The 24885-nt window shown below is 43.6% G+C and overlaps 1 protein-coding gene across 2 annotated transcripts in view; it reads left to right on the top strand.

Moving 5' to 3' along the window:
- Nucleotides 1-24885, top strand: part of LOC126547431 (uncharacterized) — a 75878-nt gene that overhangs the window by 34732 nt on the left and 16261 nt on the right. For both annotated transcript variants that reach the window (XM_050195431.3, XM_055063010.2), the window contains exons 7-11: nucleotides 2591-2675; nucleotides 3143-3310; nucleotides 9467-9553; nucleotides 19229-19323; nucleotides 21503-21619. In XM_050195431.3, the coding sequence (XP_050051388.2) occupies nucleotides 2591-2675; nucleotides 3143-3310; nucleotides 9467-9553; nucleotides 19229-19323; nucleotides 21503-21619 (552 nt within the window). The remainder of the gene's footprint in view (nucleotides 1-2590; nucleotides 2676-3142; nucleotides 3311-9466; nucleotides 9554-19228; nucleotides 19324-21502; nucleotides 21620-24885) is intronic.

Here is a 24885-nt window from a genome sequence, read left to right as displayed (position 1 = left end):
GGGAGCTATTTCGTGCATTGAGACGCCATGCAGAAAAAGCACTCAGGTAAATGAGCATGTGTTAAGTGATTTATTTCAGAAAATTTGCTTATTCCTGAGGCACTCAACAGTACTTGAGCATTGTGTAGTAGCACTCGAAGCAGACTCCTGTGTGGAATCCAAGATTCGCGCTGTAGGCCTGTAGGGCCTTCATAGCCGCTGTCTTTTAAATGCACTCTCATCCGAGGACGTTTGCTGACTATCTGAAGGCAACATATATTCATCCAGGACACCAAAATTATCTTATTCACTGAACTTACATGGATTGCGTCAATAAAATGCATGCGTCATCTTAGAGGTTGTACTTCGCCAACAGTGCTGTTTGCATTGAGTAAGAAGCCCACATGGAGAGTATACCATACAATCGCAAATAGCATCAAAGAGTGTTTTGGAAGGGTAGCATCAGTGCGTTCGGTAGAAAAGCCAATAAAATTGGCCAACCTGCATTTTCTCTCATGTTAAAGTGTATTGGGATGTGCCAGTGTATTGACTACAAGTTGCAAATTATATAGACTACAATTTGCAAATTATAGACGGGACTTTGCATCATAGGATCTGGTGCCATATTTTCACAGCAGTGGCACCAATGCAGTCCCAAGTTTAGCATTTCTTGCTTACAGAGGCTCTGCTTTTGGTAAAAGCGGTGCTTTGGGCACCTTAGAGCACTGATCTGTCACTTCAGTTTCACTAAATGTGGCGATCCACATCGCCAGGGGGGTAATGAGAAAGAGAAGAAGACGACAAAGTTAGACAGAAAAATGTAGCAATAAATGGGTTCTACCTGCACTAAGTCGAGCTAGGGTACCGATTCCTTTAAATAATAAAAAAATCTGTGAACATCTTGTGTGCATTTTTCTCTTTCAGCCTAGGAAGCAGAGGTGCTTCTTAAGTTGCATTAGAGTGCCAAAACAGGTTGTAACACACACACACACACACACACACACACACACACACACACACACACACACACACACACACACACACACACACACACACACACACACGCACGCACGCACGCACGCACGCACGCACGCACGCACGCACGCACGCACGCACGCACGCACGCACGCACGCACGCACGCACGCACGCACGCACGCACGCACGCACGCACGCACGCACGCACGCACGCACGCACGCACGCACGCACGCACGCACGCACGCACGCACGCACGCACGCACGCACGCACGCACGCACGCACGCACGCACGCACGCACGCACGCACGCACGCACGCACGCACGCACGCACGCACGCACGCACGCACGCACGCACGCACGCACGCACGCACGCACGCACGCACGCACGCACGCACGCACGCACGCACGCACGCACGCACGCACACACACACACACACACACACACACACACACACACACACACACACACACACACACACACACACACACACACACACACAGAGAGAGAGAGAGAGAGAGAGAGAGAGAGAGAGAGAGAGAGAGTCAGACCTTAATATAACGAAGTTGTACTTGCAGCAAAAAACTTTGTTAAATTGCAAATTTCATTAATTAGATCTTTTAAAGTATCAACATTAAAAACAACTTGACAACTTCCCAGAGCATTGCTGGCGGGTAGTATCTCTAGAGATACTAGCTCAAGTATTTTACTAGAGATAGTATCTCTAGTAAGCTGTTATAAACAAATTGGAAGGTCGGGCCATAATAGCACGGTTATAAGCATAAGCGCGTGCAGTGCTGATCGCGCTGAGAGTAATACATCGACGTAGCTCACAGCATGCAAAATTTGTGGGCGTTGTGTCGTACAGTGCCGCAAGTCTGTGTCTCGGAAACATGAGATTACATAAGCGACCACCAACACTAGATGCAAGGGAACAACCATGAACCATTTCGGCTCAGGCTTTGCATTTGACACAAAGAGATTACCTCCAAAATCCAGTGCATGGCCAGGGCAAGGACGCACGTGAAGAGGAGAAGGCAGATAGGCACATGCTTGAGGACTTGGCTCCCCCCCTCCAGCACATGCTGGATGACACTATTTCACATTCACTCCCTCCTCATCCCTAACACAAAAGGAATAGTAGCTCTCATATTTCTCCAAGCACTGCGAGCTGCGGCGCGACAAATAGCACAGCGGTGTTTTCTGCCTACTGCGTCCCAGCGCATGTGCACTTTGATGGCAGTTTTGTTGCTCAAACTTTTCATGCAGAAGGCTAGATTTACAAGCCATACTACAAGTACATGATTGAAATGGCCGAAAACTTCATTAAATTGTAACTCTGCCACAAAATTACTTTGATTTGTTAAATCACGAAAAATAAATAACTATGATTGAGAAATGAAAATAGTTTGTTACATCACGAATTTTGTTATATCGAGGTTTGACTATATATATATATATATATATATATATATATATATATATATATATATATATATATATATATATATATATATATATATATATATATATATATATATATATATATATATATATATGTATGTATGTATATATGTGTGCGTGTGTGCGTTTATTTTTTTTTTTCTTCATGTCATTAATTTCCTCACGCTTTCAGGAAAGTTCTCAGGCAAGACGCAGTGAAAGTAATAGAAACATCAGTGCAACCTGCCTTCAGTAAGCTAAGAAAGTTCATTAAAGAGGTAAGTGCACTTGAAGGTATATGCCATTTTTTGTTCTAAGGTGACCCTATTCAAGTGCCATATTGCGGTTGCTCTGTAATGCAGCTGCACTGACCTACAAGTCTTCTTTGCTAATGTTTTTGCACTTGAGAGTGCTTATATGGCAAGTGCATACATGATTTAACAACCTCGTTTTTATGCGCTACGCTATCAACATAAATGTTGCTGCACTGGAAGTCAACCTCTCATTAGCGCTCATGATCCAGCAAATCTGCATTTATTGCTACACTCAAAGCAAAAAAGTGATGATTTCCAGCCTTGAACTACCCATATTGTGCTTTGCCTGTGTGTTTTTTTGCTACTACTTATTTCTTGGTGCTGTTTTGAGTGCTTATCACTAGTTATTACTGGCAGATGTTTTTATACGAGCAATTTTCTATGTTGTAACAAGTGTGAACACAAATGCAATGTGCCCGTACCATCTCTAGGAGTATTGGCCTCACCTAAGGCCAGAGATTGCAGCCACCTCCTTACCAGCTGGCGAAGCCTACTACAAGGAGTGTCTGCGCTACCACCTTGAGCTTGACCTCAGTCCTCAGGAGGTGCATCAGTTGGGCCTAGATGAAGTGAAGAGGATATCTGGCAACATGAAGCAGGTAACTGCATCTTTATACTTTAAGCACCCTCGAAACTAAACACTTAAGGACCAGAAGCATTAGTGACATTTATTGGAAGCTTTTTATAGACTGCTTTATTGAGGGCGTCGCCATTTTGCCATCACGCAGCGCTGTTTACCGTCCACAGCCATGATTGCATGTGGGATCGCGCTAGAAGGTACACAGCGAACATGCTGTAGACGACGAGTAGCAAGTTTCTGTGTTCTTCCAAGAAGTTTCAACAAGTTCTTGTGATTGGGAAACTTTTTCGCGTGTCATCACTAAACCTTGAGCTTTGATGTACCCGCAATATCGAATAGTGATGGGCCTAGAGGCGCTGCCGCAGCTCTGCCCGCGATTTAATTAGTGGCAAGTCGTCTAGACATTGTCGATACGTAACATATGTGCAACGTGTTATTATTCAATTGCTTGTCTAGCCTTGAACTCTATTGAGTAATCACTCAAGTGACAACAATCAAAGGTGTCTCCATGTGCCGTGTGGTGTGCCGCGCTAGAGTAGATCCCAGTCCACGTAACTAGCAAAGCTCCGAGGAAACACGTTGTGCAAGCTTTCATGGTCCTAAAATTTTTGGGGTATGTTTTTTTAAGCATTGTTTACTTGGCACCCGGGCATCGAGCTTAACAAAATAAACAATTGAAATATCACTCAGCCACTATCACTCAGAAGGGCAATTAAAATGAAGTACTTGATAAAACAACCTGGTGATAGTGGCCACAAATATTACACAATCAACCAGATGCACTGACACCTTAAAAAAATACACACACTCTTAGGTCTCGAGTGGTGCCTGTGCAAGGGCACCTTGCCGACTCAAGAAAGCTGAAAAACAAACTACTGCGCTCTTCTACAGCAACATTATTTTCTTCAGTATATAGCACACAATGCACGTCATCAGCCAGACAGCTTGGCGGCGAGATTCACAAGCACGAGAAAGCCCGTGTGAACTAGGCTGGGACAGGGTTGGCATGGCTTGATCACACAACGATAAAGAACATACCTTCATTTTCTTCATCGGCATGTATGGTACTGTTTTCATAATATTTTCCATTGAGAACCATGGCCTATCCCCCCTCGTGGGTAAGTGCCATATGTTGAAGGCGACAACAACACTATGTTCGCAATCAACTTGCACCAGAACATTGGTTGCCAAGTATGATAATCTTAGAACATATTCAAACAGAATAACTTTAATGTGCGTGCACGAAGGAATAGTTGACTTCGTCCATTCGCACTAATTTACCAACTCGAATACGCACCTTTCATTCATATCCCAATTTAATCATGGGTGCCGAGTTCGTCGCCGTGCACTCACTGTGAACAAAATCTTCCGAACATGCACGCGATGAAGCTGGTGGCATCAAATGCTTTCTGTTTATGCTGGGAATGCAAAGCAGACACTTGTCTGCAGCCACAGTGGCAGAGTCCACGGAGTCACCGTGACTGAAGATGCACTACACATTCGCTTCCGAAAGTTATTTTTGCAGCCGACTACAGCGCAGTGGTAGCCCATTGACCTTAAGTCATTTGACATCGCACCAATTCGCACTGACACCTCTACCGTTCCAAGCTGCCATTGGGAACTCACGCATACCTCCTCGCACATACCATTGTGAGAAGGAGAGTGGTGCGGTACACTGGTTCAAGGCTACCATATTTACTCAATTCTAACGCACACCTGTTTGCCATGACCTAAAAAAAAGAAAAGTCCTTTACAGTACCACGTGCCTCATTCTTCCATACAAAAATACAACTGTCTCTCATTTGGAAAAACAATGCTTTACTCCCAATGCACTGAAGTTGCGATAAATAAAAAAAGTCGCAGTTTTGCCCGAAAGGCAAAGGATCGATTGCGATAGCAAATTAGTTGACAGCTGTACGAAAAGTAAGGATAGTAGTTTTATTGGCAGTATAAACTTTTAAACGTTCGTGTGCTAACCGAACTAACAAGCATGGTGTCACGCGTGCTCAAGCAAACAGGAACACGTCTCACTTAGTGACCGCAGAAAAATGACGCTGGAGTGAGGAAGTAAGGTAGCAGGAGCAAGCTAATTGACCTTTGTGTGGCCTCTCACTTCAACGCAAAATAAGCGACGAGAACACAGCGTGGTGTGCCTAGATGCATAGTGTGCCTCCGTCACAGACCACTTTCAAGACAGGGGCAGCGCTGTAAGCACCAGCTGACAGAGTAGAACACCTCTCTTGTTTGCGCCAGTTCCCGCATGCAAGCTTCAAGAACTCTGAACACTCGTCATGCGGCCCAATTTCCATCCGTCTCCGCACACATGATCACTTTCCTTTTAATCGCGGCATCGTGATGAACTCGGGTCGTGTCTTCACAGTCAGCACTTCCGTGTTGATAGAGCAAACGCTAAAAATGGAAAGACGGACGGTGGACTAACCTAAGCACACATACTACAGCACATGGAAGAAACTATGGTCCCTAGAATATTAGAGGAAACTACGGCAGCTAGGCTCGAAGCCCGTACGAGGTGGCCATTTTGAAATGCCGGTGTCAATATGGTAATGCAGATTTAGCATCATACTCTATTCTAACGCGCATGCAGTTTTTAGACCTGTTTTACCGGGGGGGGAAAAGTGCACATTATATTCGAGTGAATATGGTATGTTCCTCCTCACTGATAAAACACTCTATAGGGACAGAATCTGCCAAAGGATATGTGAGGTGTCGTTTTCAAAACTGCACAAACTTTCCTACGATTAAAGAACATATATAGGTAGCTTGATATTAATAGCAGTACAAGCATGGATGAACAAACCGATCGTGGCTGCTTTTATACATTCATTAAACTTCCGTCTGCAAAGTGCACTGTAGCTCAGTCAGCGGGATAAATAGTAACTCGGCATATAGTTATTTCAGCTGTTCTCCCTTGTAGCCTTTTTTCCCATGAAACATTTCATAAGGTGTTCAATATATTCCCTAATATGTTCAATATATTAAGGAGCAGTGGAGATGAGCCAGCATTTTATTGATTGTCATAGCATTATTCTTTTCAGCTTTCTGGTTATAAACTTGCGATTGATCTGTTTCTTTGCAAATCACAGTGGGCAGTTGCACTGTTTGCTGCTCCCAATTCGTAACCCAATTTTCAAAAAGCATTGGATATATTCTGAGGTTTTTTTTTTTTGAGCTGTTTGCTGCTTTTTCTCATGCAGCTGCCATGCATGCTACACACAAAGCAGGCCAAAATTTGATGGAAGTACCACCAAAGCTTCCACCATTCATCAGCCAAGTTTCATAATGAATAATGGTGGCATTTCATTACCAACAGCTCCTTGCTTTCGTGCATCATGCTCTTTCCCTTGGCACACTCATGTGCAACATTTTCTGTGCAAGCAAGGGGGTCAAGTGTGCATTCAACTGACGCTGGAGCCTTCACATGCTTTGTTCAGTTCCTGTACTGTGCTGTATAGCAATGTGGAGTGTTGCGCAATATTTTACAGTAGTGAATAAGGGCACTTGCACAGGCGGTGTTAAAAATGTAAAAGATAGACAGCTAGTTAAGGTTCGGTCAAGGTCTGAAATCGACTGTGTGCTCTTGAGTGAAAGCCCCACACAACAGGGAGAATTGCGTGTAATAATTTGTACATACATTGTCGAAGCGCTGATGCATAAAAGCAAACTATGATGGGGAAAATAAAGTTGAACAAAGTTATCAAATTAACATGCGCTCATGAGCATCTATCATTGTTTCAAACATTGTTAAAACAGCCTATACATCAGATTGGAAAATTAACAACTAGAGAGAAGCTTCTGTGTCTTCACTGCTGCTGTCCTTTAAAAGTGATGCTGCCAAGTCGACCAAAGCTCAAATTTTTGATCTTTTCAAGGAAGAAGTGCTCGGAGCACTGCAGGCTAACTTTGATAATACCTCCAGTCGAATTCATTTTTTAAAAAGCTTTTTGTGCGCAAACAAACAGGGACAAAGAAGAGGAGCAACACAAGGACGAGCGCTTTCTAACAACTGGTTTTATTTTCGAAGAACTTCCTGCTTAAATACCCGCAGATCTGCGCGATCTAGTCAACAGAGCACGCCTATAGCGCATATAACACTTGAGATAAAATGCCGTGGACCAAAGCCACCCGGTCAACATAAAAAACAGCAAGACGCATGTAACAAGCACTTATGATGAAAATGCGTTAAAGATGTGATGACAGAAGGGAAGTTCCCTTCTGTCATCATATATATATATATATATATATATATATATATATATATATATATATATATATATATATGTATATATATATATATATATATATATATATATATATATATGTATATATACTTATTTATGACTCAGAATTAGCTTGTACATTTACCTTTGAAGGTTTAGGCCGAGCAAAATCACGACGCTAATCACACCAACTTGCTGCAAATAAACAGCTTTATTATATTGGCATCGATGTGTATATGAAATAAAAAGCATGTGAATAGTGTTTCAGAAACTATACTGGTGTGTAACATGCATAATTGTTTATGGGCAGAAAGATACTATATACATTCTCACCACACATTTCTGGTGAACACAAGCTGTCCGCCACTGAATGAAGAAATGCTTCCGATCGCAAAGAGCCGTCACAGGCTGGTATGCTGCTAAAGTTCCTCCACTTTTGTAGCTGAAGATGTCACACCACTTCGTTCACAATATCTAACAAATTGCAGCTCGATTTTCACATAAACACGTAGCTTTCACTAGGGCGAATTCTGTCGCGACTGTTCATCTTTTGGTCCAGACTGCCTGCTCTCTCTCTTGCCGTTACCCATTCAGGAAGTTGTTACGATATAGGACTTTTCAGCGTTTAAGCTGAATTTGCTTCAAACAACTTAAAATTTAAAAGAGGAATGTTTTTCTGTACGTGCTGGTTTGAAACATTACAAATGAAGTTTACAATATAAAGGCTTAGCTGACGCTTCGATTACCGCTGCCAGTGGTGTGCTGTCATCGTTTCTATGGTGCCGCCACCCCAAGGCTTAGACACGAAACACGCCACATGCCATGGGCGTGGCAGCAGCAAGCACACCAAGACAGGTCGGCAGGCAGACCGTTTCCATGTTCGCAGCGTGGTGGGAGGCCGGCAGAAGGCAGCCAATAACAACGGCAACTGCGCATACTGTATGGAGTGGAAACTGTACAGCACTGGCAATCTCTCCTACGTATCGCTGCTCGTGAGGCTCACGCTGTGCTGTATCTAACATTCTCACTGGGCCGGTTTTGTGAAGTGCACGTACAACTTCCAGAATTCGCTGCTGGTCGACCTGTCAAAGAAAACCCAGAAGGACATCCAGGGCTTCTTCCATCGTGAATAAATTTCTAAAAATAAGTTCCTGGCTCTCTAACATGCTAACTTATTTGTTTTTTGGGGATACGAGTTTTGGCTGATACAAATATTTTACGCAACCCCTTCAAATTCGTATCACCGAGGTTTTACCGTATACACCCACACAAAAAAAAACTGGGCTCTCAGCACTCGTCTAACTGAAAAATTCAAGTTGAAATCACTGTATTTAAGCCGCTCCCACCAAGAGCAACCGCCATGTAGGCTTGCATTGTGTGACGTCAGGAAATATGTGACCACCGCTGTGTTGACTGCTTCGAAACAGTCAGAAATCACATCAAACATCTTGCTGCCCATGTTCTGGCACCCAACGGCGCGGCAAGGGTGTCACAGTTGAATTGTGCCCACAATTCTTTCACTCGCGCAATAAAACCAGCTGAAACCGTAGAACGCCTGCAGAAACTACCTAGGGCTGACAGTTGAGACATACATGCAAACACAACGTAATGCATAGCGACCGCAACACATTTCCAGCTTCTACAGTCACTTCCGGTGCTTGCAGTATAGCAGGGCCTCCAAGATTTTATTTAGTTACTTCGAGGGAGTCTCAGCTGAGGGTACGATTCATTTCGTCACTAATTAGTGTTGCTAGACTGCCATACTGTTCAACTGTGAAACAAAAAATTCAAATACAAAATTTATAGCACACCGAATGCACTCAGATTTTGCCAATGAACTGTGGGACAGGCCCAATTTAACATGCAGTGTATAATTCAAGCTCAAAATTGTATGTCGAAAATTTATAGACATTTATGTTGTGCTTAACATTTTTCAGATTATCAAGTCCCTGGGTTCTGATGCAAGCCCAAAAGAATTTTCTGCAATGATCCGCAATGATTCATCTTTCCTGTGCAAATCAAGTGTGAGTTTTTGGCTACTTGAATATCAAATATTACGAGTGTTTTCCTACTATAGGTGCTGCTTCAATAAGTGGTTTGTCATACCCTTCACGAATGCAACCTTAACACAACCTATGGCACAAAGGTCCATCTAAGGCACATTTAGTCCATACGGCACATTTCAGATACTGATACTGTACCCTAAATGCCCTGTACCTAGTTCCATTTTGACAAGTAATTTTATTAAGGAGACATCGTACAAGTAATAGCAATCTTTGTCCAGAAGATGCAGTTTCAGATTCCTTTAGTTTCAGGTTTCTTTGGTATTCAAGATTATGTTAGCAAAATGCAAAGTGCTGTAAAAGAAAATTGGCAGCTATGCATCACTGGAGACCTTCCAAGTTCTAGCATTCCAATGGCAGGCAGCGCATACGCGTCAGTACCATGTGACAGCATGATGGCAGTGGAGGCAGTGCAAATGCACCTTAGCATCCATATATTTATTGCAATAAACAATTCCTGGTACTGGTTTCCTACTATGCCAGCAACGTCCGATTTTTCAGACTTGGAATTTTGGAAAAATAAGGCAGTCTGAAAAAATGAATGCTTGTCTTTTACTGCCCCCAAGGGCTCAAATCGCTACAGGGACGTCAGAAATAGCTGTGAAGGCATACCAGCACACTTAATAGGCGTATCTGTGCTTGTACTGTGACAGGAGATGGTGGGTGCATGCGTAATTAGAGAATACATACTGTGTGCTGTGGCAGTGGCCCCCTTTTCATTCATGGTATGCTTCACCACAGTTCATCGCGTGTGCTTCACCGCGTAACACCGCTGCATTTTGGCGAAGCTGACTTTTGGGAACCGGCATTATGCAAGGCGTCGTGCTTTCTGCCCATCAAGGCCATCGGTGAGGATTACAAAAGTGGAGTCGGCGCCATTGCTGACAGCGGCGAATTCTTTCAATGAAAAAGACGGCACCGAACAGCAGGAAACTTGGTTGTGAATGTTGAAGCAGCTAGGCCTAGCATTGCCAGCGAATTGGCGTGCAAGAGCGCATGCTCAAGACTGCAAGATAATCAAAATGGTAGCAATGGCGGTTCCGATTAATGCCGATTCGGACCTGTGGTCATAAGCAGCTTTCATTTGAGTTTTCATTTTCCCTGCGAAGGCAAGGGCCCAAGCTTTTCCCATCCCCTCCTCTCTCTTTATACATATGTGTGTGTGTGTGTAAATTGTTTTAGATGATGCTTGTACACAAACATTTTGAATTTCCCAATGGCTCGCTCAGAGTCGTGTGATTAAGTCACATTAAATATAAACTCAATTTATTCGTTTTACAAACTAAAACCATGATTTGATTATGCAGCACGCCATAATGTGGGACGCATACCTGATTTATTTTGACCACCTGTAGACCTTGGTTAAATCAAATTGTTTTCTTTGGCTCTTCAGCCATGGTTAATTGGTAGTCAGATTCGGCAAGGAAAACGTTTGTTCATTCAGACTGTTAAGTTACACTGACAATTGTATTCAGTGGTTTCTGCACAGTTTCAATGCAACCGAATCGCGACACACAATCGTACATGCTACAGCCATAGCTGTTCTGGTCACTTGAGCTTTTCAGGGCAGCCACCTTACAGACTGGTGGAAAAGGTCCATTGCTAGAATTATGCATATCATGTATATGTCTCGGCTGAAGTGCTCATAGCGTTTCTTTAAACCGAAGCATTCTTAGCGAACCTTCCCAAACGTTGCTGACTGTGGCTGCTGCTGCAGTCTTGCCAAATAGCTCACACAAAAAATATAAAACGACCTTCTTTTTTTTTTCACATCCCTGTAAGTCATCTGCCTTGCAAAGCTCTGCAGAACTTCAGAAACTCTCGGCCACACTCCAAACTTGTGCATTTAGCGGTGTTGACATGAATGATACAAGTTGCATGTTACATTCGTAGCGATCGCATTTGTGTAAACGGCGGTAATGCACTAGGAAAGTGAATCACATTAATGGAGCACTGACACAAAAATTTGAAGTCGAGATAACTTGTGAAATTGATTTAGTTGGTCACACACACATCGTCTATAAAATATCAGCGGCGAATATCGCTTAGAACATATTTAAAATCAATTTTAAAGTACGTGCGCGCAGCCAACCACAAAACAGAGCACCTCGCGACATTGACATCAACCGGGATTGTAAATAGCGAAGAAAACGCTACGTCATGTGGCTACGTCACGAATTTTCGTTGGCTGCCATGCGGCTTACATGTGCTCTTCTCCTCTGTTGATGCTTGTTCTAGCTGTTGTACTTGTAGTGGGACGCTCTCCGTGTCGCTGCAACTGCAGTTTTTGTCGTGTCCATCGGGATATTTCCCACGCTATCAGCTTGACTGCGCTAGCACAACGTTCGACGCTGATTTGTTGTGTCTTACCATTGATTGTGGCCAATGCGAGGGGTTTGTCGAGGTTCGTCCTCGCCATCGCCGGCCGCAATATCTGAGTCGCTAAGTGATTGGCCACGTCTAAAGCGCGAGACACATGGCGCGATTTTCCGTGCGATCGGTAGTATGGCGCGTCGTGTGCGACTTGCAGCATGCGGCGATTCGGGACACGTGCTACGAATGAGCGAGTGGCGGGTAGCTCCGCCCAGAACCGGCGCCCCTGCGTGGAAGTTCAGAATGCTGCGTAACTTCGAACAGAAAGGGAAAGCAACCGTATTTGCACAGCTATCTTGTTTGAAACAAACGATGACAATATAAACGCGTCTATGCGAGCACTGTAGACGTGTTTCCCCTAGGCCACGTTAGCAGTATCGGATCCGTTGACAGCCGCCGATGGCCAAGAGCCGGCAGGCATAGCTCGCTGGGCCATCGAATCCAACACCGGTTGCGCTTGTGACACGATCGCTTGCAGCTCGTATAACGAAGCGCCTATGTTAGTCGGCACAACGTGTACACAGTGATGTCACGCTTAAATTGCAGCACATTTGATTTCATTGGCGCCGACAGAAGCGAACAAGCATGCCAAGCGAGCTTGCAATCGCTGGGAGACGATGTAGGCCTAGCTCGCCGGCCGTCTATCCGGGGCCGAGGGTCCTTGCGATGCGTCCGCAGCTCGTAATAAAGTGCCTAAATTCGTCAGCACAATCAATGCCTGAACATTTATGTTTCTTTTAAGTGAAAATACGGTTAGTTTTCCCGGTGCCGTTAGTAGCGATGAGTAAACAGGCCAGTCAGGTGAGCCACTTCGTATACAGACGATTGCTGGCGCGTCTGCGCTTACCGCGTCCGAGTAGAAATCACGCCAACGATTTACTATTTCGCACAACGTTTTATTACTCGCACTCTTTCGAGGTCACTTTATTCTAGAAGTTATTTTGTGTCAGAAACAAATTGTAGCCCATTTATGTGCCGCCGTCAGCGGCGAAAGAGGCCAGCGCTTCGACCAGGGAGAGAAAAAAAAGCAGACATGATCGGAGCGGCGAGGCGCCCGCTCGCCGGCCCCGCCCCACCGGGTCTACCACGTGGCCATGACGTTCACGCTACTGGCGCTGTCATTGGCTGCGATCGTCCACCGATGCGGCAGTCGCACGACAATATTCAGCAAGTTGGTCGCGCACGCTGGCTGCGTGTCAGAGCGTACGTCATGGCTTTTTGCGAACATGTGACCACTTTGTTTACATTCCTGTTTGTTCCGTCTCGTTGCTCTCTGGAACTGAAACTTCGACTGGTCGCTACAAAAAAGACTGCAAATAATTACCTGTCGCGCTCTGAAGTAAATGAGGTTTCGTGCCGTGATTACTGGATCATTAACTACTTATTAAAGCAGAAAAGACCACGTGGATTTTTTTTGTATCAGTACTCCTTTAATGCCGTAGGGGAGTGTAGTTTGAGACAGGGTGAGTTGTCTCATGTGGCGCTGGCGTATCGCATTGAGGGAGGAAGAAGGCTGCCGCCATGTCTTCTCCGATCCACTCACTGGCACTACGCAAATCACCTGAAACAGGTTCCAGCTTGTTTCAAACGAAGGGGAAGGTGCCACATGTAAACACAGTCACGAAAAGTGAATACTGTCTTTCCTCGGCTGCTTTGAGCTCTGAACCAGTGTCACAATCCCTGGGCCTGCTGTCCAGTTACAGTGTCTGCAATGGCACAGGCTTCCATCTCTGCCTGCGACGCACTGATCCTCAGAGTGGTTCTAAACAAATTTGTTTATTTTGACGATTGACACGTGCAGTGTGCATATTTGTTGATGTTGTGGTAGAATGACAGAGACTGAAGGTGGACAGAGCCATTACATATGCAAACAAGAAAATGTTTAATTACTCTGAGTTGGAAAAAGTTGGAAAAACGCAATAGTTGTTTCTTAAAGACGGGTAAATTCCCCACATCCCCAAGCAGCTTTCGGCCCATTGCCCTGACAAGCTGTTTGGCGAAATCGTATGAAAGTGTCGTAAATGCGTGATTAACATTCACACTTGATATACGGAACTTTATTGATTTTCATCAGTGCGTGTATAAAAAAGGGTGTTCAATGACGGACCACCTCGTCCGACTTGAATGCGAAATATGTGAAGCATTCTTACACAAACAGCACTGCCTGGCAGTGTTCTTCGATCTAGAAAATGCGTATGACACCACGTGGAGATTTGGAATCTTACGTGACCTCACTGCGTTAGGAATCCGTGGCATAATGCTAAACTGTCTCGCTGATTTTATGTCCAACAGAACATTCCAAATCCGTCTAGGCACTGTGCTCTCGCACACATTTATCCAGGAAAACGGCGTGCCACAAGATTGTGTACTTAGCACAACACTCTTTACAGTAAAAATGAACTCTGTTAACAAAGTCATTCCCCCCTCTGTTATGCACTCCATACACGTCGATGATCTGCAAATAGCATGCTGCACCTCAAACTTGCCAACATGTGAAAGGCAGCTCCAGATAACAATAAATAAACTAATGGAGTGGGCTGAGAAAAATGGCTTCCACTTTTCTACTAAAAAAACTGTTACAGTGCTATTCTTGCAAAAACGAGGATTGTACTTAGACCCGGTTTTAAAATTGAATGTTGTCACTCTACCAGTAAAACAAGAATATAAATTCTCAGGAGTAATCTTTGACAAAAGACTAAACTTCCTAGCCCACATTAAAACACTAAAGATTAAGGCAAATAAAGCATTGAATATCCTCAAAGTTTTATCTCATAAGCACTAGGGTTCCGACCGAACGTGTCTTTTACATATTTATCGGTCTCTTATGCGTATCCTTTTAGTCTATGGCTCCATGGTTTACGGTTCAGCCAGATAGTCCTACATCCAACGACTTGATCTAGTACATAACCTTGGACTGTGACTGCCAAGTGGTGCCTACAGGACATGACCTATTCAAAGATTATACGTTGAGTGTAATGAACCCTTCTTACAGCAGTGCAGAGCATTACTCACTTTTTCTTACGTACTCAGAATTCAGTCATCACCACAACACATATGCTGCACTATCCTCACCTAATGCAACTCACGCTTACACTATACAAATAAACCAAACATGATTAGGCCACTTGTCTGCAGTATGAGCAATATTGTTGGGATTATGACATTCCTCATGAAGTCCTCCAGATTGCTGAAAAACCACAACGGTTGCCCCCGTGGTACAATTTCACTCAGTTATGTGACTGGACGTTAACACATCTAAAGAAAAGAGACACCCCACAAGAACACATTATACAAGAATTCCGTGCTCTTCAGGACAAATATCAAAATGACATGAAATATTACACTTATGGCTCTAAAACAAAAGAACACGTGGGTGTGGGGGCCGTAATGGAAAATTGGGAAACAAGTATTCGATTGCCACAGCACGCCTCTGTTTTCGCGGCCGAAGTTTACGCTATATGGGTTGTTGTTAAAAAGATTATCACTGATAAACACAAAAATGCAGTCATATACACTGATTCTTTAAGCACACTGAAGGCTCTACATCTGAAACCTGAGTGTGAACCCCTGATAGAGGAGACATTTTAAACATGGTGGCGCTTAACAAATACGGGAGGTCAATTCGTTTCTGCTGGGTTCCAAGCTATGTTGGGATACCGGGTAACGAAGCAGCTGATAGATGTGCATTGATGGCAGCGTACAAAGACATAACAAACACAACACTTCCATATAGCGTCCGTACGATTATAAAAGCTTTAACATCAAAATGGCAAAATGAATGGGACCATTGTGCCGACAACAAGCTACATTTCACTAAGCACATAGTTGATGAGTGGAAGTCATGTTATCATCAGGAACGGTTCTTCGAATTAGTTTTATGCCGATTACGCATTGGGCACTCACACCTCACACACAATTATTTAATTACGAAAGAAGACACATCAACATGCAAGAAATGCCAAGAACCATTAACGGTTATGCATATATTACTGACATGTACACACATTGAAATACAGAGACGAAACCTTTTGCACAACCTATATCAACTACACATACCTATATACACCCTGCTTTAATTTTAGGTGATGATCCACTAGTCCCACTATCTGACGTTCGTAAATTTCTAGACGACACAGGATTTTTACATAAAGTATAGATTACTAACACAGCCTTTTCCTTCCTAAACTGGATTTTAAACACCTCGTGTTTGGCGCAGCATAGCCTTAGCCGCTTTTGCACCAATAAACCACATTTAACTAACTAGCTAGCTACTCTTACTCTAAGAGGGCAGCGAGCAAAGAAACAAAGCGAAATACGTAACAGTAAACAAAGAACACACAAGAGCTCAACAAAATAGATTATGCAAGTTGAAAAGAAGGGAAAAGAACTATACGTTGGGAAGACAAAGAATTGGACAATACAAAAGAAAAACACAGTCTTCTACAACCCCTATTTTGACGCCGGATACTCATTCCTCGTGGCTTGCCGTCCGATATTACTTGAGTGGTAGTGGTCCGAGCTGAATGTGCCATGGGCATCACAACACCAGGCGACTGGGCAAAGGTGACGTGTTGTAAAAGCTTAAACGATTTATTTAGGACATGATGAAAGTTTGAGTATGGAAGAGATAGAATTATAAGATACATGGTGGGCTTTTTAAGTAGGTCCGACTTAACAATGGATGCAGTCAGATGACCCCAGGGCCTATGAAGGTCTAGGCGGAAAGAAGCGTGGCTTTCCCTCTGATTGGCCGCCGGTCACGTGGCATCCGCAACTGTTTCGCATTGGCCATCAAGTCACTGAACCAAGTTTATGCTTTTTTCAGTGAAGAGGTCATTCCCTTGATGCAGGTGTGTAGAAACCTTTCCCCACTGTGATAACTCAAGACAGAAATAATATTCTCAAAGTTCCCTCAGAGGGCGCTCGACGTCATCAATGCTCCATGTGATCGCTGTTTTCCATGGTGCTCGAGAGAGGGGCGCATTCTTCTATCTTGTAACTTGTAACTGTCAACCCCGAAGGTAAACTTGTCGACAGGATGTCCTTTCTTCCTGGCCATGTGACTTCGATAGGTTCTTAGCAGATGGGCCATGTCATGACTCAGCATTCAAACACACACCATGTCACACCAAACACAGTGGACACACCTTGCAGAAATCCATACTGCAGTTGGAGCTGGCAGGCCAGCAGGCGCTATGCCATTCCCACATACACAAGGCATGAGTTACGCACCGCACTAAATCGATTCTTGCAAAGTTAGTGTCGTAACAATGCTAACGTGTTACCCGCCCCATGTGCAGAGTGGGCCGAATGGGCTACCTCAAACATGACAGTAAAGGAAAATCATGAAAACAGAAGAAAGAAAAAATCTCTTTAATGACCACAACATAATCCATCAGCTAGTTAGTTCTTATGCAGACGAGTCGATTCGGTGTTACTTGACGGCAATCCAGTGATGTCAGTCGACAACGTTGGGCCCGAGGAAACGGACTACTGTGGTAAACAATGTGCTCCTGCATCCGACGTGAATGCATGACACTTCTTCCACTTTAGGCTTCATGAAGGTAATCTGGGTGAGGATGGGTCAAAGACACTGGGCCCAATGAAGTGCTTTGCTGCACTACTGCGATCCATTTCAGCCACCAATGCAAGCCCACGATGCTTTTTTCCATCTGCACCAACCACTGGCCAAACTTCGCCAGCCTGCACAGCCAAAAATTCGCTACTCCTTCCTTACATTGCCAGCCACTCGGTTGAAGAAAAGGCCACACCTGTATATCACCAGGGTCGCACACTGGGAAAATAAGGCCTCCAGGATTAACGACACGTGCTCACACATGAAGTTAATTTTTCATTTTGCTCTCACTTGAAAGAATCAAAAGGACCCCCCCCCCTCATTCTTTCCTCGCTAATACACCTAACACCCTTATATTTGATTATTTGGATTCTGTCATCCACCACCTCCGCGCGGCAACTTTATTTGATTTTCCTATTGCGTGTGTGTGTGTGTAAGGGAAGGGGGAAGAAAAGAAGTTTCGTGGCCACTTGTTTCCATCAAGAGGCCTTGATAGTTAATGCCCTCACAAATACAAGTCACATTGTTCAAACGCTGGCTCTATAGACACCCCTTGTTCGACTCTACTTTTGATCACTTCACATGGATTGAAGAGCGAGAGGTACAGTAGTGGGATCACAGCTCAGCAAAGAAAATTGCCGTAACCTGCGACGCAACTATAATGCTGCTAGAATAGGGTGTGGACTCAATGACCTATCCCTACAGCTAGCGGCATGCATTCATCATGTACCTTACCTTGCAAATGTCTCTAGTAAATTGTGCTAATATTTGCTACTGCACCCCCAACTTGGTTATTGTTCAGGTATCAGTCATTGCAGGGGGGCTTGCCCCAGTGCCCCAATGTAGTTGACGCCTATGCCTGTGGTCTTGTCAACAAGTCTGGAAAATCGGATGGCAAGGGGTTTATACATCTGAAAATTCAGACATTCCTATACATTGGCTCTATGGGGTACATTGCCTCGAAGCAAAGGTGTCCCAATTGTGAAAAATCAGGCATCCAAAAAGTCATTCATTGAGTGTATTTTGACATTGAGCATGCATATAAGCCTCTGCTCTTGGTAAGCATGTCTTTGTCAGTAATTTGGAAATGTGATTTATTAATCAAGCTTAACTTAACCTAATCTTCCTGTTTATTGTCCCTTTAAGCATGAAATGTTTCATCAGATTAGAATATTATATGATTTAAATATTAGAATGGGAGTGTATTGTTTAACCTATGCAGCAACACTTGCTCCTGCGGTGCAGTGCTTTCAAGGCTCTGTGGGAGGAACTCCTGAGCTGCTACCGCACGCACTGGCTGCTAGCCAGCAGCACCAAGGCTCTATTATGGCCACGCACTGCCCCGCGCATGCAGGAGGCAGCTCATAAAACAGTGTGCAACTTCCTTGGGCAGTAGGGTTTTGCCACCCGGATGCTCTACGTGACCTAACAGTGCTGGTATGTGGGGTCAGATGACAAACTGTCTCGAGGATGTCACTCCACAAGCAAACTATAGATATTTTTACCTAGTCACTCTTGTAAATATGTAAATCGTTCTCCTTTATCATCTCTGCTATCCTCTCTCCCTCTCCTTTTACTACATATAGCATACAAATGTGTGACATTTACATGTATATGTGATACTGCTTTTCGCCATAGGGTTTGTTTGGCCATTTTTTGACCTTACTGACTTTGTTCTCTTTCTGTAGGAGGAGGTTGTAAGGATGTATGAACAGTTGCTTGAAAAAGAAATCAACCCAAAGCTGCTAACTATTTTCCCTTCAGTGCCAAAATCCCCTCTCAGGTTTGTTACTTTATTTGAACTTTATGAGCTGTAAGTGTGTCATGTTTTGAGGCAGCATTTCCCAATATGATAGTTAGCAGACAGACCCCTCTGCATTTCTAGTAGTCTGTGAAGCCTTTTAAAGAGAAGCTTTCTTTGCCTCTTCCTTTGACTTTCCCACTGCTGCTGCTGCTGCTGCTGTGGCTGCTGCTGCTGTCTGGCACACTGCGTCAGGGGGTGGTTCAGAGCGTGTATATACATGGAAGGAGCATGGCAGAGAAGAGAAGAGACGCAAGAAATTCATTTGGACCGCACCACGATAAACGTGCACAATGCCCTCTGGAGCTCCCTGGGTGTCGCCACATTAGCCTCTTGACAGGTGTAATTATCCGTGACCCCCCACAAGCTTTTACCTTTGTACTAACGTGCAAGTCCAGAGGGGAAATATATAAAACTGTAGAGAGGCGGGTGGGGAAGAGGTAGTTCCTATACAAGGGGCGGTGACGTGAGAAGGCAAGGGAGCCCTACTACTATGCGACAGTGGTTGCGGGGAAACTGGATAACCTGAAGTTCAAGGTACGATACAGTACATTCCTGATATTTCTGAAAAATAAACACCATGCAAATATGTCAAGCGGCCAGATTATGCAGGGCGTGCAAAAGCAAAGCCACATTAATAATAAAGCGCACCGCAGGGTCCAAGCGACACTACAGAAGCGGTCGACCATCAAATCAACACTTCTGTGCCCACCACGGTAGCTTTGCGGCTGTGGCATTGCTCAAGGTTGTGGATTTGATCCCGACCACGGCAGCCGCCTTTTGACGAGGCCGAAACAGAAAATGCACGTGCACTTAGAATGTGGGACACGTTAAAGAACACCACGACACCACCATGTCAAAATTAATCCAGAGATCGCCACTACAGCGTGCCTCATAATCTGATTGTGGTTTTGGCATGTACAGTCCCATAATCCACCCGCCGTGGTTGCTCAGTGGCTATGGTGTTGGGCTGCTGAGCACGAGGTCGCGGGATCGAATCCCGGCCACGGCGGCCGCATTTCGATGGGGGCGAAATGCGAAAACACCCGTGTGCTTAGATTTAGGTGCACGTTAAAGAACCCCAGGTGGTCAAAATTTCCGGAGTCCTCCACTACGGCGTGCCTCATAATCAGAAAGTGGTTTTGGCACGTAAAACCCCAAATATTATTATTATTAGTCCCATAATCCAATTCAAGTTTGATACTTCTGCCACGATGCAATGTGCCATGTGAGGTAATGACAATGCTCAACCCCCTCAAAGGTTATGAAGTATGGTGCACAACAACGCCTCAAGCAAACACCTCTCCCTGTGTGTTCTCTGTGTACTACGCAGACAAACAGCAGTGGTGCATGCAAGATAGCGTTTAACATCAACTCACCACTTTCATGTTAGACTAAATGTTGACGAAATTAAGCTTTCCTCGTCAACATCACTGCTAATTGTCGCCAATCAAAGCAACCAGCACAGAAAGCTTCGCTCACATTGATTGCCACAGTGCATGGGATCTGCATAATTTTTAAATCATCAATGAATCTGTACAAGAGACTTAACGAATTTAAGGTGCACAACTTTAGTGAAGGTGTGCAGCTTACATTTCAGGGCTGTATTAAGAGTGCAAGTGGAACAACATATATGTCCATTCAGCAATTTATGGTGCTGCTGAAAGTAACAAGCGTGCAGCTTATGATTTTTTTTTTCTTTCGAGAGTTTAGTATTTCCAAAAAGAATATCTCCAATGTAGGCAACAGAGCTTCCTTGCTTGACTCAAAGAGAAACCCTCATGCATAATCAAGAGTTCCTATCAAGACAGATGGTAGACTTCCAGGACTCAAACTTACATGCCAAAATGAGGCAATAATCTTTAACATAATTTTGGGTGAGGATTCATACAGCAGAGGAATATTTCAGCTACCATTGGCCACATATTTTTTTTCCACCCCTTCAGATAGCCTTAAAAATTTTTGCAAATGATGTGGTTAAGTGCATTCAGCTTCATACATTTAAAACAAGTTTGAAAATTTCATGATGCAATGGGCTTTGTTTCTTGGTTGGACTGAGAACTTTTCTGTACTCTGGTATGTGCATGTTTACAGAGGACAATCAGTAAAAAACAGAGTATCAAAAGAAGTTCTGCTTTTGGTTTAATTTACATGTTTCTAGAGTTCAGCTTCAAGATGCCTCCAAGTCTGGTGGGCCATGTGCCATGTACATTCAGGGCACACCCGATTTCTCTCGCCCTGGAATATTCTATGTCAATGCCGCCGACCTGACCCGATCGTGAGTAGTTTTTTAATCCTTTGCAGATAATGTTAGGGAGGACTTTGATTCTGTTATGTTTGTGAGCTGTTGGTTTACATTGTTAACCCTTTGAGGGTCAGTGATGTAAATATACAGCGCCGCGAACAAGCCCAAAATGGTCGATGCCGTATATTTATGACGCCGTCTGTGCGTTAAAAAAGCGTGCCTATTTCCTAACTTTTTCTTTTCTAGCATGTGCTGCCACTATGTGGGAATACAGGGAATTTTTTCCTCGTGCCTCCCTCTCTCGGTTTTCGTTGCATGGTTTGTTTTAGAGCTAGTTTGCTCCGGCGCGTCTATATACTACCACTTGCGTGTTCGCATGCGCGCAGGTGGGCGGCAGTTTGGGTTTTGTTCCACGGGCAGTTTCAGCTTCTTACGCTCACAATACTGATGGCTATCTCGTTACTAATCACTCAAAGGGCAACCACCTGTTTCTCGCTCGTTTAGTGCTCACAGGGGTGCGCATAGAAGGATGCCGCCGTGCATGTGTTTCCTTTTCTTTTCTTTTTTTCTTTTTTGGAGATGGCCGAAAACTAATTGCCTCTGGTTGCCGATAAGATGAAGATTAGGAGAAGATTGTCACACATTTTGCTTTTTTAACGGGCACACTACCACACAGTTTTCTTGAGTGCGCTCAGCTATGCAGTTTGATTACATTATGTACATAAACATTAGTGTAAGAGCAGGAACATTTGAGAGTTGCGAAATATTCTTTTGTGCTCATTTTCTAAGCCTTGAACTATGTGTATAACAATGTGTCACATTTTTTATTCTTATAAGTTTCCTTACTTTTTTATTGTTATTCATGAATAAACAATACATATATACCAACACCAAATATTTTTTTCGAAATAGCTCCCTCAGAAGAATTGGAATCGGCAATAAAAAAAAATCGACCCTGGGCAGTCGCATATGGCGAAAAAAATCGACCCACAAAGGGTTAAACAATACTTAAAAATCTGTTAAAGAACACTAAAACGAAATCAGGAACATCACTTTTTACAGCTGCAGTCACCGTACTCACCTAACAAGTTGAGAGGGGGTGTTGAGTAAACCCATAGTAATTGAGACCAAAAGCAGACGGTGTGCAGCAGCATAACAGTGGCTTAATTGTACCGAGTGTGTTAAACAAGAATTTAGGATAAAGTAATGATTATTGGAATTTGAAGTGCATCTTTGTATGTTATAATCAAATCAAGTTACATTTGTCAGACAGAAAGCGACAAGACGTATTAAATGTTGCTTTGGTAGCACTGATAGGCAGCCATGCTGCTGTATGCAACTGGGTTCATTCTTTCACTTGGTTTTCTCAGTGCAGCATGCACAAAATGACGAAGAAAGAAGAAGAAAAATATTTCTTGATCTAAAGTAGACAAATAAGAAAGATGCCTCGTGGTGCACAGTGGAGTGAAAAGCTTTTTGTTAAACTAGTATGTGAAAGAGACATCTTAAATTTTGTCCTTGTTTTTTTGTTTAAAGGTATGTTTAAAAACTGACAAGTATGCGAAATGGGCTTGTTGGTTCATCTTGAATGGCAATAGTTGAGCACTTAGTAAAGACGAGGAGAGAAAAGGAGACACATGGACATGCGGGCGCTACACACAACAATGAAGTTTAATTCCTTGACAGAGCCGAACAAAAGTGCCTTTGAATACATGTCACTGACCACGTGAACCATGTTGCCACGGGAGAGCAAGATGACAGGATAGAGTGTACAAACATGAATTAAAATTTAGTTGCACATGCGCGAAAATTTCACTTCTTTATCGGACATTGCTAAGGAAGTATTGCTGATACAGGAACCACCGTGATAGTCAATCTGCTCACTCTCAATTATTAAACAGCTGATTTCACACTTTCTGCTTCCTACTATCCCTGTTTTATCGAAGAGGGAGACACACACACAAGCATGGCTATGAATAGCTAGAAAAACATCTGAAGGCATTTTATTAACTTTGTAGTTATGCTCCTTAAGCCTTTCATTCACGCACCATCCCATTTGCCCGATGTAACAACGGTTGCAGTGCAATGGTATGCAATAGATGGCTCCCTATTTTCATTCAACAAACTTATTTTTATGCATCTTTTTACTACTTTTCTTTGCTTTCTCAGTCAGATCAGTTGCCCTACACAAACTACCCAGCTTGCTAGGTGCTCAGAACACAACCTGTACATTGTCTAGAGCAACTATTTTCTTTAGATTGTGCGAAACTTGGTGAATATACGGAATGATGGCTACATTATGCTTCTCAAAAGGAGGCCCAATGTTTGTGTTGGAACCACCGAGACCAGTTTTTTTTACGTCGGAGGACCCCTTCTGCAACTGATACTATGTCAGTTGAATAACCGGATTTTAAAGCGTGAAACTTGCTTGTTGAAGCTAGATGGCACTAAATGGCAACACAACTTGTCAAGTGCGTTGTTAAAGCACATCTTAGTGATACTACATTTTACCAGTTTAGAATGGTTGGAATGAAATGCTGAAAATGCTTTAGCGGTCCTGGGTGCATAACATCAACAGGTGCGGTGATGAGTGCACACTAATTTCCTGTCTAGGAACCCAATGGTTCCATTAAGAGGCATTTCGATGGTCAGAACAAGGGAGGAAAGACAATTACGTATAACCAATACGATGTCACACATTCTTTCTGAAAATGCTCAAAGGGCAACCTAAAGACACATTAAAATCGTCTACATATCTAAAGATTTGCATGCAATTACTAAAGGATCCAAGGCTAAGGGACAGGCCACAGTCCAACTTTGCTAGAAACAAATTTGTCAAAACGGGAGCCAGACAGGAGCGAATACAGACTCCTTTCTTTTGTATCAGAGGAATGTTATTCTATTGGATGAAGGTCAAACAAAGGTAAAAGTTAAGCATCTCTAAAAAACCACCGACGGAGACACCAGCTTCACAAGAAAATTTTACGGATCTGTATTCAGCAATGCATTCCTCAACACAATGCAACTTTCATCATGTGGCAAGGAATAGCATAAGTCGGTCACAGCAACCGAAAAGGCCTTCAGGGCGTTTGCATGGGCCTTTAAAAATTCAATCACTTGATCAGAATTCTTTACCAGAAAAGGGTCTTTGATTTCCATCCGTCTTGACATGTCATTTAGGTAGATATGCCACAACTTGCTTTTTCCATGTGCCTTTCTCCGAAATCATGATCCTATAAGGGATCCCCTCTTTGGGCATTTTGGCACTGAAATATACATCGAATGACATGCTTTCAGAG

Source organism: Dermacentor andersoni, chromosome 1, assembly GCF_023375885.2.
Source record: "Dermacentor andersoni chromosome 1, qqDerAnde1_hic_scaffold, whole genome shotgun sequence".
In the NCBI taxonomy this organism is placed as follows: Eukaryota; Metazoa; Arthropoda; class Arachnida; order Ixodida; family Ixodidae; genus Dermacentor; species Dermacentor andersoni.
The sequence above is the reverse complement of the archived record's forward strand: the minus strand, read 5'-3'. Positions and strand labels throughout refer to the sequence as shown.